Below are 15,518 nucleotides of genomic sequence, written 5' to 3'. Positions count from 1 at the left end.
CACAGAAAAAGCTGCACACTGGAAGTCGTGTGACCCCTCCAAGGTGAGAAGGAGTTTATTATGTGTTTGCTCAGAGGGCGAGTGTGTGTGCATGTGTGTGTGGGGTGTGTGTGTTAGCACAATGGCCTGAATTTCCCATGTAAACTGATGTCACGTAACATACAGAAGGAAGTGCTCTTGAAAAAAAGTGTACGGGACAGAAAGGAACAAAAACAACGCAAAAAAAGGGAGCTCATCCGATGTAGATGTTTGTCGGGCACGTGTGATGCATCTGGGTCACACACAGCAGTGCTGCGCTGTGCTGTGCTAAGACTTCCTGAGAAGTAGCGCTGGGGATGGGGAAGGAGGGGGGCTTTGATTTAGTCTAGCTTTTGGAACATCTTGCTAAGGATTGCAGTGCACCGCTCCAGAAGAGCATTCTTTTGACGTTGCTTACATTCACGTTCAATATCAGTAGCGAATCTTCTGGAAGGCAACCAACCAACATCACAAAAATCAAATGCTATGAAAACATATTTCTGAGTGAAGGTTCCATCTTAGTTAAAGGGGTCGAAACGTTCAATAAACTAACAGTGTGCAGGCCTCCATCCTCCTTTCACTGCTGACACTTCAGACCTAGCACCTGGTTTAATCTTTTTTGGATGTGCTCACCCTTCCCTTTGGAACTACTTCCCTCTTAGCTAAACAAATCAACATGTTTTCCCCCTGGAGAGGAATCTTCAGGCACAATGAAATACTGTAAAAACAATAAAATTAATTTTGGATGCAATATCTTGCAATGACATTAAGCAAAAATATCAGCACAAACTGCAGTGAATCATATTCTGGGGGACGTCTGTATCCCTGAGCTTTAGTCGTATGTGCCATCCATACAAAGAGAGCATGGCGCTGGATGTTGACACCCGGCAGCGAGCTGCATGCCAGACTGGGCAGACTGTGAGCTGATGGTAGCGCCACTGTCGCGGTGCCCGCTGGCAGCCTGGCGCTGGACTAAGTGACGATGAGAAGTGGCATCACCATGGCAGCGGCGGGGTGCTTCTGCTGGGGGGGGGGGGGGGGTTAGAGATGGAGCGCGGCAGACTAGCGGACCGGCGCTAAGCACCCAGCGAGACTAAGATGAGGCTATGTCTGCAGAAGCGCACACACACACACACACACACACACACACATCTATGACAGTCAGAGTGGGTGCTGGGAGCCTTGTGGCTCCATCAATGCTCAGTGGCTTGAAAAATGTCTGCGTCAATACTAGGAACTGGCTTTTACAGTTTCCCATCAATTATGATACTACAGTCAGTCAGTCAGTCAGTCAGTCAGTCAGTCAGCCAGTGATATGGAAAGCAAGGTGATAAGACGAATGCAAGCATGAACCTAGAACTCCCACTCAAGTGTCTACAGATGGCCATGTTTTAGCAGGTCTCGCTTTTTAAGACAAAGATAAGAGAAACGAAGACATTTTTTAAATGCTTAAATGTTTTTAAGAGCATTCAACCTACAAAGACGGCTTGCTCCTTCATGCATTTTTTGGTGAAGTGCTGGGTGGTCTACTCTAAACACAGAGCGCAGATAAGACTACAGTATGTGTCAGGAGTGTGAATCTCAACTCCCTTTCAGTCTGAGAGTGGAAAATGAAGCCTGACGGAGCTCAGGCAAAAGAACATTCCGCAGCCATTATGTGCTCCTGTCCTGTCCACATGTACAGCAGAACCAACGTGCCATCACGGTCTACACTCCATCAAACAACTACACGCAGTGACCAAGGGCATCTTTGATACACACACACACACTCCCGCACGCACACACACAAACACACACACACACCAGTTACAGATTGAGAGAAAGAGGAATTGATCATTATGTCCAATATTATAATATGTGATTTCATGTTCTGTATTAGGCCTCATATTCCAATGTGTGGTTTACTTAACTTTGTCTTTCTCACTAGTGGGTCACTTTGACACTAAAATGGCCCTGTACGATATCTGTGCTGTTCCTAAACACAGATAATATAAGGTGCCAGGGTCATGGAGTCTGTTTGCGCCAACAATCATTGATTAGAGTAGACTGAGTGTCTCCTGACTTTGCCACTGTTATTGTAGGATTATCTATCCTTAAACCCTGTATAATTCTGTATCAAACCAGAGACACATTCTGGAGTACACTGTGCTCCGTGTGTGCCTGTCTCTTGTATACAGCTGTATTGAACCCTGTATCTTAATTGTACTTCTTTGTAACTGGATCTCATTTATACTTTGGTATACAATATTTTTTACCAGCAAGATGAAAAACCAGACTGTATAAACTTGACAGATGACGGTACAATACTCCAAGCCAAAGTAACAAGCATCCAAGTCTACAAAAACCCCAGCCCATCCAAAGACAAAAATATCTGAAGATAGAGCATGCTATATTCCTAAATAAGATCATTATGCCTCAATATTGCACAATACTGAATAACACTGTGCCTCAACTGACCCCATCAGGACAGTACTTTAGCGAGGACACGTTGGAGTCGTTCAGAGTACAGGTGTGTGTGTGCTTTGAGGGTGAGAGCGGCCTGGATCACAGCGGGGATCTGGACGAGTTCCAGTCCAGATCTGGGTCAGGCACGGCCCGTTCCCCGTCTCAGCTGCTGTCAAGCCGGAATGGGCAGACGTGACCTGAGCTATAACATCCCCCTCAACATCCTGCCGTCAAATAAAAACACGCAGTCTGACCACCGAGAGACTCAAGACAACCCCAGTGGATGTCCCGTCAGGAGTCTTCCTCCCATCGTCTGTGCCCTTCTTCCTCTGTCTATGGGGCAAAACCGGACTTACACGGACAGAGACATGGTGCCGGTTTACTGGGGCCTGGTTGGGTCGAGCCAGGTGCGGCATGGGTGCTTCATACAGCAACGCAAAGAGGGTTGAAGGCCGCAGGAGGAGAAAGACACAGGGAGAGATAGAGGAGAGAGAGGAGAGAGAGAAGAGAGAGAGAGAGTGAGAGAGAGAGAGAGAAGAGAGAGGAGAGAGAGGGAAGAGAGGAGAAAGAAGAGAGAGAGGAGACAGAGGAAAGAGAGGAGAGAGGAGAAGAGAGAGAAAAAGGGCATAAGAGGAAGCAAGTCTGAGAGAAAGAGTTCAAAACACATGGCTCACAGAGCAATCAACACAACTCTGTGGTTTAAAGTGGGGGACTGAGGGGCTTAAACAAGTAGGTTTCCATCACATGCTCTCTCTCACACACACACACACACACACACACACACAGAAATGCAAACATACACTTGCAAAACATAGGCAAGACACTAGGGCCTGTGTTGTCTGGCCTGAAAAAAAAGAAAAGGTTGGAGGTTCTCATGCGGGGACATCGGGTTAAAGTGCAGGAATCTGACACAGACAGTAGGAAAACTAAGATGACCTCGGAGCGGAGCGTTTTCGAGACGGTCACCATTTTGCACACGGATGTCAAAACCCCCCCATTACGGAAACCGGCCCACTTCCTCCCAGGAAGTCTTACAAAACCAGGACAGAAGAGAACGTGCATCTGCGCGCTGTCTGGCCATAACAAAGCCCGCCACTGTCTGGTTTATGTTAAGGTAGCGGGGAGCGGCGAGACTGCAGCAGCGAGAGTGTTTATACTGAGCAGAAAAGCGTCTGAATTTTTAAGAAGATCCATCTGCTGCAGGTTGATGATATTGGCGAGGGAGTGTTTCACACATTGTGAATTTTACGGCTCCGACTGCTTTCCCGTTGCCTGACATCATGTGAAGGCTGAATGAATGAACCATATGGCACGATGAGTGCAAAAATGCACTAAATGGAAAATCATTTCTCTTCTCTGCTCAAAACAAAGGAGACGAGAACTATGAAGAAAATCAATGGCAATTGATAAAAAAGCTACTAAAGTGAGCTGTCAGTCAGTTTGTTGTGCTGTGTCTTTTCAATACACAACAACACCATTCCAAATCAACTCAGAACTAGAACAGCACAACCATTCTTAATACATAAATGGGATTTCTGCCTTCAATCATAAAAGACAGTAAAAAAAAAAGTGACTGGAAGTGAGTGGGAGAGAGATGGGTTGGGATCAGGAAATGACTGCAGGTCGGATATCAACCCGAGTTCCAGTGAGCACTGGGACCCAAATGTGGTGCAGACCTTGCAGAAGCTTATGCCACAGCTCACCCAGCACTGCCATTTCTAAATGGCACATAAGCAGGCGACAAAATCACAAAACTGAGAAGGAGAGGTGCAAACGCACACCAAAAACGAGGTTATAAAACGTATGGAGAGAGAGAGAGAGAGAGAGAGATGCCGCACACTCCAAATTACAAGTAGATTATTTATTATAAAAGCGGTAACGATTCGGCCTAGGCCTTCTTTAGATCAGATTTTATAATAAATAATCTACTTGTAACTCGGAGTGTGCGGCATCTCTCTCTCTCTCTCTCTCTCTCTCTCTCTCTCTCTCTCAACAAAATCACAGAACTGAACCAGTAAACTCCACCTATCGAGGCATCTTGAGAGGTATCTTGGAGCTGTGCAGTTAATTACAGGATAATTACTTACTAATTGATGTAAAAGAGCAATAGCAGCCTTTTGGCTCCAGATATATCCCAAGTGCTGTCCTCTCCAGCTTACTAACCAAACTGATTGACAGATGAAGAGCGTGATACAGAAAGGCGTGATTAGATGAGTATGGATTGAAGAGGAAGGAGGTAGAGGGGGTGAGATGGGGATATTAAAGGGTATTTTATTGCCCCAATGAGGCATCTCATATTACAACAACATTTTGCGGTGCCTTCTCCAGTGTTCAAGCCAGTGGGGAGAGACAGAGCGATAAGAGAGGGCTGCTTTCAGGGAAAAGCTCATCATGCAGAAATGTGGTGGCGCCCAGTGAACCATGGCAGCCACCTGATAAACACTCCCCAAAGTGAGAGTGAGAGTGAGTGAGGTCTACAGTACTACCAACTCCTCCAATTGAGGCCTATGAAAGAGGAATCCGATAAGATCATAGCATAGAAGTGGGAAGGAGAATCAACTTTGGTGAGCTGAATCTGTCAGTTAAGCAAGAATTTAATTAATTGTACCCCACTCTCTCCAACCAAATTCATTATCTTCATTTAAATACATTGATGATTGACATTTTATGTATCACACATTTCATATACTCAGCAGTTCAGCAGTCACCTTTTGATCATTCAGTCCAAAAAAAAAGGTCTGTTGGCCTTGATCTGCTCTTAGGCTGAAGTCCATCAAAAAACGATCAATAAAGTCCCTCGAGCAGAAATCCATCTCCATTGTTCTTGACAGGACTAATGGATCAGAAACACATTAATGGATCCGACCTGGTGAGCTGCCAGCGAAGGCCCTACTCATAGGATCAAAATGTCTTTTCCACGTCCAGCAATGATTCTTAATGGGCTCTGTGTGCTTAACTAATATTTATTACCTGACAAAGCAGACAAATGTATTTATTTTCTCATAGTGGTCAGCTTGTCAAACATTGTGACCACATATTTCACTTAAAATACCCTTCAGCTACACGAAAAAGAACAGCATGACAATAACAACAGACTGTGATCTAGAGACTAACTCTGTCATCCATATGCACCGGTGCCAAGTCAGAGGGCTGAGGAGGTAAAACCCTCCTGCCCTACCAGCTTTGATGGGATCAACATTACTTTGAGAGCAATGCAAGTTAGGATTAACACTAGAGGAGGTGGAACTGAAAAGGCATTACCAAGTAAAACCTTGGAGTCTCACAGTTAAGACAGAAGTGATGCTGTTTATGATGATATTTAATGCTATAATATTCAAAGAAGGACTAGCTGTAGAAGGCTGTCATTTCCCAGGGGAGATTGGAGGAGGGGTACAGAAGACACATGACCTCTCTCATCCATTGACAAAGCCTAAATGATATGCTACACTAAGCAGAACAATCACCACCATTACACAGAGAGAACAATGGGATTTGTTGGAAGTTTCGACAATGTTAAAACCTAGTCACCAATATGTATTGTACTGTTCAACATAACACAGCAGGCCTAAGTTCCTACAAGACAGAGCACACCGTTCAGTTCCGTATCTTTGTTTACGGATTAAATCAGGTTCTATAAACCAAATCAAATGACCTCGGTCAATGTGTGATGTGGGTTTATTGGGCTATATAAAATGAGTTATTATGTTGTGATTTATGATAACAAAACATGGATATTCAGATTGTGATAAGAGGCATAAACTAGGGATAATCGGATAGAAAATGAAAGCAGAGAGAAATAAGTTATTGAGCAACCAGTGAGATGTAACTCCTTGAGGTGAATGTTCAATTGGCAAATGATCATCTTCATCCACACAGGATAGCTAAATAACAACCTGTACTGTTTCACCTGCTATTTCAGCATCCGTGATTTGTCTTCCTTCCTTTGCTAACTAATTTAACAACTTTGATGGTTGCAATGTGATTTTCCATTGGCAACCAACTAAGCTGCTAACAGGTTATCACACTTGGGCCTCCAAAGAGGCAACACTTCAGATAGTTTTCAAACAACATTAACAGAGTGCAAGTCAAAGTCCAAATATGGCTGGCTCCAACAAGTTGTTCAAGACTAACAATCAAGTCCAAAGTTCTTTCACCGGCCTTATCATGTTTCAAAGCCTTAACTGAACCGCAACACATTAGACTTAGTGTGTCCACTCTGTTGTCTATCAATGGCAGTCAGGCGTGATAAGTGTACAGTCCATATAAGTGGTTGGTGCATTGTGAGATTCCCACAAGACATTCCAATTTAGCAGACATCAATGGCAACTGTATACTAGTTGGAGCTATCAGCATACTTCACGTTCAGCACTAGCATAAACAAATGCATTTAAGTGTTTCTGTGTGAGGCCATGCTAAAACCAACTTAATTAGTAGCAGCACACAAATGAATTGGGAACACAATTACAGGAGCATTGCCCCATTACAGACAATCAGGAAAAACAAGCCCAGACTCACACACATACTGATATGCTGGGGATATGCAGTGCTCCCAGCTATAATCAACCTTACACTGGAAAGACCTGGTGACAGATTAATTTCATAGCAGCCACTTCGCTTTATGTTAATGGAGGACAACTCCATTACCATCTGATGTGAGTGAAGCAAGTAGCAAAGCTGTTCCAGAAAGCTACTGAGGGAGATGATGTACAGCTATTGCAGAGGCTACAACTCAATATTCAGTTATTTTTCTCAAACTATTTCAACAACAACTTTGTGAGCAGACAAAAAAAGACAAATGTTGAAGAAGAAAATCAATTTCAAGTTAAATAGAGCTAAAAAATGTAACTGGCGTGTGCAATAATGGCTGCCTTGTAGCTGAAGTGATCATTTAATACTAACAGAGATGCAATGCCTAATGAAACACAAAACGACATGTTCAGCAAACATAACAGCTGAAATTTCAGACAGAGCTTTTAGAATCACAAGAACCATTAACAAAATTACTTGAAAAAAAAAAAAAACTATCAACTGATAACCTCATCCTGATGCTGGCACTGTCCAAGGTATTTTAATAAAACATCTTTTACACATTTTTACGAGTTTCCATATACTTACTACAACTACATATTCTATATTCTAGTAGAAACCATTTAGTACAACAGAGTATAAAATATTCTCACTAAATCTATTAATAATGCAAGACCAACAGATGGACTCAAGGTTACGTCTGGGGCCCTAATCAATATGGGTCTCATTATTCCCCAGTCTTTAGATCCACTCCACTGCAGAGTAACACAGCTTTGTGCTCCAAATTCACTTACAGTACAGTCATCAGATTAGTCAATCCATCAATGTGGACTGGGAAAGTGGCTTGCATGCCATGAACATTTAATTGGGAATTACGTGGAGATACACGTAATTCCAGATCTGTGGTTTGGTCGTATTTTTAACCATACGATTACCATTGACCAGAATAACTTGCTCTTTTTTTTCAGGAAACATGTCTGCTGAAGATGACAAATTGAAATAGGCATTACAATGAGGACGATGGTGATGACATGTTAATATTGGTCCACATTTTCTCTGTTTACGAATATCATTAAATTCATGTGCCTACTGTACTGGTAATTCCACACAATTGCAAAAATGGGTGACACAACTTGCATCAATGGACCTGTGTGTATCTGGCATGAGGGGTATCAATTACTGTGTTATAGACTAAAACCTCTACACACATAATCCCTGATATTAACACAATAGAGTTTCACTCCATTATCCAAAAGCTTTAAGTCAGTATGTGGGGACTGTCAGTGGCAAGTCTGGCAACATCTGAACACACAGACCGATGAGAATTTGCTCATCCCTAGAGCCAGCCACATAGGTGGAGCTAATCAAACACACAGACGCGCGCGCACACACACACACACACACACACCTATGGGATCAAAACGCACCAGAACAGCCAATTAGGCAGTCTGTTTGTGAGGCTTCTGCAAATGACTCAGCTGGAGACGTCTGACTTCTCAATGTTTAAAAAACAGTCTGGTGGGAATGTCTATTGAGCCCACCACCTAAAAAAAAACACATGGAGCTGAACAATTATTTTGAAACCCAACTCAGGCAGGTCCTTAAGATCAGATGCTGTGTGCCCCCACAAGAGGATTTAAATCAGTGTCCACACGGTTCAGGAGCAAGCATTACAGTAGCCTAAGCTTCTCTGTGTCCATGAAAGTGATTTGATTGGACAAGTGAAATATCAAAACCCCACTGATCCTTGCATCAAGTCATTAGACAAATCAGTGGACCAGGGGGCTAATGCACATCCGTATTAGGGAGGATGCTATTGTTCCATTCATGCTTGGCCAGTTGGCCAAATAAAACAGGTATTAAGTCAGAGCTGTAATTAGCCCACATTGCAAAGATCCTCTTTTATTGCAGTAATCTCTGCCGACGTTGGAGAGAAGTAGATATTGGACAAAGCTGCCAACTGGCTTTTATATTAAAGCAGTGACGAGGTGTTGCTGTCAAACCACTGTTGTTATCACTCATGTAGCGAATTTTCTCAAGTGACTAAGTACACTTCCCACGGTAGGTTTGCATTTGTTTGAATAGGACTAGGATGTTAAACTAGAAACTGTTCAATTTATCAGTACAAGTATAAGTAAAACAAAAATGGAAATAAACCACAATAACATGAATAGCACCGTTTAACGACATACATGTGGAGAGTTTTGGCTCCATAAGGTGAAGCGGTCAATGGACAATGGTGCGTTTCCCCAAGAGTGACCATATCTCGCTCTCTCAAAGGGCGTTGCCTGGAGGATTACAATTTCCTTCATGTGGATTCTGTTGCCTATCATTTAACAATTATTATACGGACTGTTGTGTTACTTTGGACAAGAGGAAAATCTTGACAATCACTGAAGACGTAGGCTATGCCATTTATCAGACAAAGTCTAGCAGCGCCACGACTCCGTTCAGTAACCGTAGAAGAACCTTATGACAATGAGTGGAAAATGCACCTGCCCGAGTGCACGCTTAAATACAAAGATTTACCTCTTTTCGTCTGGATTCAGCTCCTGGTCTGGTAATGAGAGCGGTATCACCACACACCACGGCAGCATCCTCCACAAACACACAGTCTGGCATGCTCTCGTCAGCGGGTAGTTCGATCACTTCCAGACCCAATTTCTGTTTAAGAACCTCTACATAGAGTTCATGTTCCCGTTTGGCTTTCAGAATGTCGACATCTAAGTTATCGGTCCTCAGTGCTTCTTTCGCCAAAGATGTAGGGACTCCTCGAACAACGGCGTGAGTGAAGTTACCAAAAGCTGCCATCAAACCAGCCATGTTTGCGTTTGAAGCCGTTTAACTCTAGCGCTCAAATTTAAAACAACTAAATAGAATTTTACGCTCAATGCTGTTGTAGCCGACCGAGTAGTTGTGGTTCTATATGCTATTTAGTTGTTTTCTCTTGCTTTCTTTTGATTTTGCAAACTAACTGACACCCTCACTTCAGCAGATTTGCAAGCGAGTAGCAGCGCTCTGATGACGCGTAGCAACAAACTATCACGTGTACGACTGTATCAATTCCCACTGAACCGCATAATCTGACAAGTTACAATTTACACAAGATACTAAACAGTAACCGAGAGAAACTCAGTTGTTCAAGGTAAAGCGTAATCAAGTTGTTACACAGTCACATAATTTTACATTCAGTTACTGACTGTTACTGTCTTTGAGCTTATTTTGCGTGCTTCTGACAGATGTCAACGAACGTGGTCCTGAACAAGTCTAATCAATAGAACACAGCATTTTAGACTAACTTTCCATAATGCCTCTTCACAATTACTTCAATGCATTCTTTTTTAATGGAATTAATAACCCTTTATACCAGACTACATTCTCAGCCTAGATGAACAAAGGGGTGAAAGTATTTCTAGGCATCCCATTGCATTGCTACAAACACTCCTGAATTTAGAATACTGAGTAGGCTACAGAGCTACTCTTCCTTGCTCTGCTTCAAAGTCGAATTCATTCATGAATCATTATTTTATTCAAGCAATAGTAATTTGTTATTATAATAATATTAACAATGAATAGCAATTGTGTACCACAATTGAAGATGTTGCAAATACTCCTCAGGTTAATCAAAACAAAATCATTGGCAATGGGTAGGTAGCACTGTCAGCATATAAGGCAATGAGATCCACAGTGCTATGGAAGGAAGACAGCTTCGAATGGAATGTTTCCTCAGACATCCCTGGGCGCATTCTTCCGTACCCTGAGACTACAGTTTGCCTTTTCTTGTTCCAGATCCGCTCAATTATCCGGACTGGTGTTCACATTCCAAGAGTCCCACACTCTTCTTTTCCACTCAAAGGTGCCCCCCTTGCCCCATCTTTTCCCCAAGTATATATATATTTTTCCATTCCCTTCCATGTTGTTGTCTGCCCCAAAAACTAACTGGCTCTCTTGTGGAGAACGATTTGGGCTAAGCAAAGGATAACTTCCCCCGGAGACACATTTTAAAGTCACAAATGAAAGTAACAGGAGGTATTTCAAACCGTTTTGGTGGATTTGAAACAACCACATCAAAACACACTGAATAGAAAAAAAAAATATTGCACTGGAATTCCACCCATATGGAAATCTGTTTCATAACAACAAAAGATTCTGTAAATCAAACGATCCGTAAATTTGAGTACCACAAATGACTGATGGACCCATTTATCTTGCTAAATATCAAAGGCGATGTCTATCACAAAGAGCTGCTTCATTGCAGTGTCAGAAACACCAACAGACCAAGCACACTACTGCATCACAACAATAAGGAGCAGCACACATCATTTCTCAATATAGGTCTACAGTACATGGGATGCTTTGTTTCAAATTCCTAAAAACAAGAGAATGCACGCACATCTAAATAGTGCAGGTGCTGGACCAAAAAGACGTGAAAAGAAATTATAAAGGTCCGCACACTGATAGCAGCTCGCAGGTTTATTTAGCACAACGTTTCGGACCAAGGTCCTATGTAGGTCCTGCATGATGAAGGACCTTGGTCCGAAACGTTGTGCTAAATCAACCTGGGAGCTGCTATCAGGGTGCGGACCTTTATCATTTGTTTCAACTTCCTCACATATCTGTTGCGGTCAACTATGTGTGCAAATGCACAAGACAGTGTATCCTTTGCACATAATTTGAGTCTGTAGCCATGTTATGTCTCAGTACCATACATTCTATCTTTCTCTTGTCCTGCACATCTCACTTTTTCTATGCCAACATGTGCATTATGAAACTTACTTTAGGCTTAGATTTCCACTCACACTGAACATTTAGTGACCTCTTTGGTATTTAGCATTTTGGCATTTAGTCCTTGTGAGTTACACAAGAGGTTGTATAGTGAGCTTTTTGTAATATTTCTTCCAGAACCATCTCTTTTTTTTCTGAGCCATAAACCCAGCATCTGGCTGTACAGAAGAGAGGAAACTTCTTTATGGGCACTGACTAGCTCATTTAGGTCATTCAACACTCAGACTTAGTTGTGTAATCAGTGTTGGAATCTGCCTTAGCTCAATATTTCTCACAAGCATATGCCAAGTGAATTGCCAATCTCTTTCTCTCTCTCAAACACTCACACGCATACATGCTTTACACACTCACACAAACAAACACACACACACACACACACACACACACACACACACACACACACACACACACACACACACACACACACACAAAGACAGACAGAGCAAGCAAGAGAGACAGACGAACGGACAGACACACACACAGCCACACACACACACAAAGACAGACAGAGCAAGCAAGAGAGACAGACGGACGGACAGACACACACACAGCCACACAGCCACACACACAGCCACACACACAGCCACACACACACACACACACACACACACACACACACACACACACACACACACACACACACACACACACACACACACACACAGTTAGAGATTGAAGACCCAGTCCAGCCCCATTAACCTTATGAAAAACATCAGGATAAACCTGCTGGGTGTCCATCATATGCCATTGCTTGACATACAGTAACTCATAACAGGATAGAGGGCGCTATATCAAATTACAATTGTGCAACAGAATGGCAAACGTCTTTAGGATACACAAAGATGATTTGATTTTATGAATTTAAGAATATCATATCAGTCTTAACGTGCACTTCAAACATCAACTGTTGAATGTCAATAGTTTTCAGATGCAATGTCCAAACACTAAAAACATCATTATCATCCTAGGATTGCTGAGTGACATTCGAAATGAATTTAAATGAATGAATGAATGAATTCAAATTTGCAGTGGTCTATTCTCATTTATCTCTCAGCAACCGTAGGACGACATCAGACAATTGTGCAGTGATTTCTTATTTTTTTCCAGAGCTGTATATAAGAACCCAAAATGGGCTTATTCAACTCATTAATGGCTTGCAATTGTCCAACATACAAGATTACAGGTGTGAGAGATCATATTTGGAGAGGGATATCCTAGATGCTAGCTCATTGATCAAATAGTCATCGTTCATGTTCAGACAAGAAAGGGTGGGAGTTCAACGGAAAATATCTTTGTTGCCATTACAACATAAGACGTAAGTCCAATGTTTGTAATGTTTCCTAATGTGCAATTACTGTACAGCAAACTGGGTACTTATTCCATTGGGTCCTGGAATACAATGACACCACTGTTTCCTAAAACAGTCGTCTTCTGCAGAGAAAGGACTTGAGTGGCATACTTGGAAACAGATGTCATTACAGTACAAAGCAATTACATCTGACGCTGCACTTCAAGCCATTACGTAGATACTGTGAAGAGTAATAATCACAATATGGCATAATTCTTTAATTAGCTGAAACAGGGAGAACTATACTTGAAGGGAGATAGATAATTTTCTTCTCCATTGTAGGCTCACACCTGACCCAAGCACCAGGCTACCAATCACATTGTTTGGGCAGACACGCCCACATTCACAATGACACTACCAGGTCCGCCCATTCACACACACGCACACATCAACACCTACAAAAACATACACACGTGTATAACAACAATAATCCAGCATAACCAGTTTGATATTGGTGCAAATTGCACACTCATCATCAAAACTAATGTAATCTCAAATGAAAATATATTCACACAATTGACATGACATTGTAATTAACACATTTTCAATACTCCACATTTGGAAATGATGTCTTATCTAGAGATAATTCCTACATGTTAAATATCATAATACCAACGTTATCCACAGCATAACACCATCTAGTGTCTTGATTTGGAAGTATAGAATTATAGAATTTACTTAGAAAAGTTATACGCAAGCACTTCATCAACTTTGTTTGCAGATCAACAGGTTAGACATGATCATCTTTTATCAAGGAACATAATAATACACTTCATTGTCAAGACATCGTTGTGAAGTTTAAACTCTCAGTAAGGTAGCAGTCACTGTGGAGACCAAACCGTTAAACGTCACATACACTAAACTAGCCACTTTGAGAAAATATTAGGCTACTTACCGGATAATAGCTCCTCCGAACGCATCTCCGTTCAAACGCTGATTAGGCTACATGTAGCGCAGATTCTTATCTCCCAGTATTAACCTACAGAAGACATGAAGTTACTTCACGAATGACTGTCAGACTCCAAGAAAGTAGACATAACATATAGGCTACTCACAAGTTGTCCGTAGCGTATGCGTTATAGCTCATTTGTAGCCTATGATTAAATATCACTCTCCGTTATTCTAATACGTTTGGTTTGCGTAGTTGAATCCTATTGTCTGAATCTCTGAATTTCGAATATCGATTGAATGTCACTTATTTGAACTCCCGTGAAAAGACTAGACTAAACTACCTTGCAATTTTCTCCCCAACCAAAATCTTACATGGAAACTGGATCGGATTTTCCCCCTCAAAACGTGATGGACAGATTGCGTGAAAAGTAAATTAACCCAAAGGAACGCACAGGAATTTCCTGTATGGAGAACATATTTAACAACCCTTTAAGCTGTCAGGAATGCTTTGTGGTTGGCTAACTGAGGTAGAAATATGTTAATAATGCAGGCTACTGCCATACCAAATATGGCAATATTGTTACGTCTGGAGTCTGCTTTCCATCTGGGATTGCTTAGCGCGAGAGAATAAAGGGGCATAGCGAGCCAAAAATAGACGCTGTAAACTTTACTCCGGGTTTTCAAACGTTATTCAAACGTAGCCTACACTGCTCATTCCGTAACACAGGTAGCCCACCAATTCCACCTGAACACGAGGACAGTAGGAAAACAAACAAACAAATAATAAACGTCCTTTTGTCATCTCCTTTCCATCTTGCTGTTAGTCAGACGTGTAGAATTGCTGAAGAAATCCATTTCAGGATGCAGACCACTCAATGACATACAGCCTAACTTTAGAGGCGGACATGTGGTCGGCTACCTCAAAGCAAACGCCAATTGTCTTTAATAAGTCGCTGACGCAATGAATGGATGGCTCACCGACATGTGTCGCTATGTTTACATGAATTCATATGGTAACTTCATTATGACATTTCGTGTACATTACTATCCACGAGTACCCAGTAGACCTACATTATCAATGTCAACACACAGTATAATTGCAGTCTATAATATACCGAAATCGATCATTATTATTTAAAAGAGAGACTACATACAGATATGGAACGATGGATTTGAATGTGCGTAAATCACTCTGTAAACGTAGGCTTTTGCCTGTAACAGTGGTCTGTTGAAATGTCTAAATCTAGAAAAGCAAAGAAAGACGTGGGGAATGGGAGAGAAAAGATGAAAAACCTAAGGAGAGAATGTGTTCAGAGAGAGGGGAAAATTCATTTAAGAAAAAAAAAAAGTTAGACAGGGTGGTGCTTAGCTTGGATGGAAAACGCGCCAAGAAACATTCCACGCATAGTTTTGGAACAGTTCAGCAGTAAGCCAACGACGACGTCAGCTTTCACTACAGTATAAAAGAGGGGAGGAACTCTCTTTCAGCAGACTGCAACTGCTA

At 42.0% G+C, this 15,518-nt stretch overlaps 1 protein-coding gene across 1 annotated transcript in view; it reads right to left on the bottom strand.

Annotated features, from left to right (window-relative positions):
* Positions 1-10,045, bottom strand: part of ddah1 (dimethylarginine dimethylaminohydrolase 1) — a 65,657-nt gene extending 55,612 nt beyond the window's left edge. Inside the window, exon 1 of the mRNA XM_062555605.1 lies at positions 9,520-10,045. Within this exon, the coding sequence (XP_062411589.1) occupies positions 9,520-9,813 (294 nt within the window). The 5' untranslated portion in view covers positions 9,814-10,045. The remainder of the gene's footprint in view (positions 1-9,519) is intronic.
* Positions 10,046-15,518: the final 5,473 nt, after the last annotated feature.

Source organism: Sardina pilchardus, chromosome 15 (assembly GCF_963854185.1).
Source record: "Sardina pilchardus chromosome 15, fSarPil1.1, whole genome shotgun sequence".
Lineage (NCBI taxonomy): Eukaryota > Metazoa > Chordata > Actinopteri > Clupeiformes > Clupeidae > Sardina > Sardina pilchardus.
Note: the sequence above shows the minus strand (reverse complement) of the source record. Positions and strands in the feature narration are given on the sequence as shown.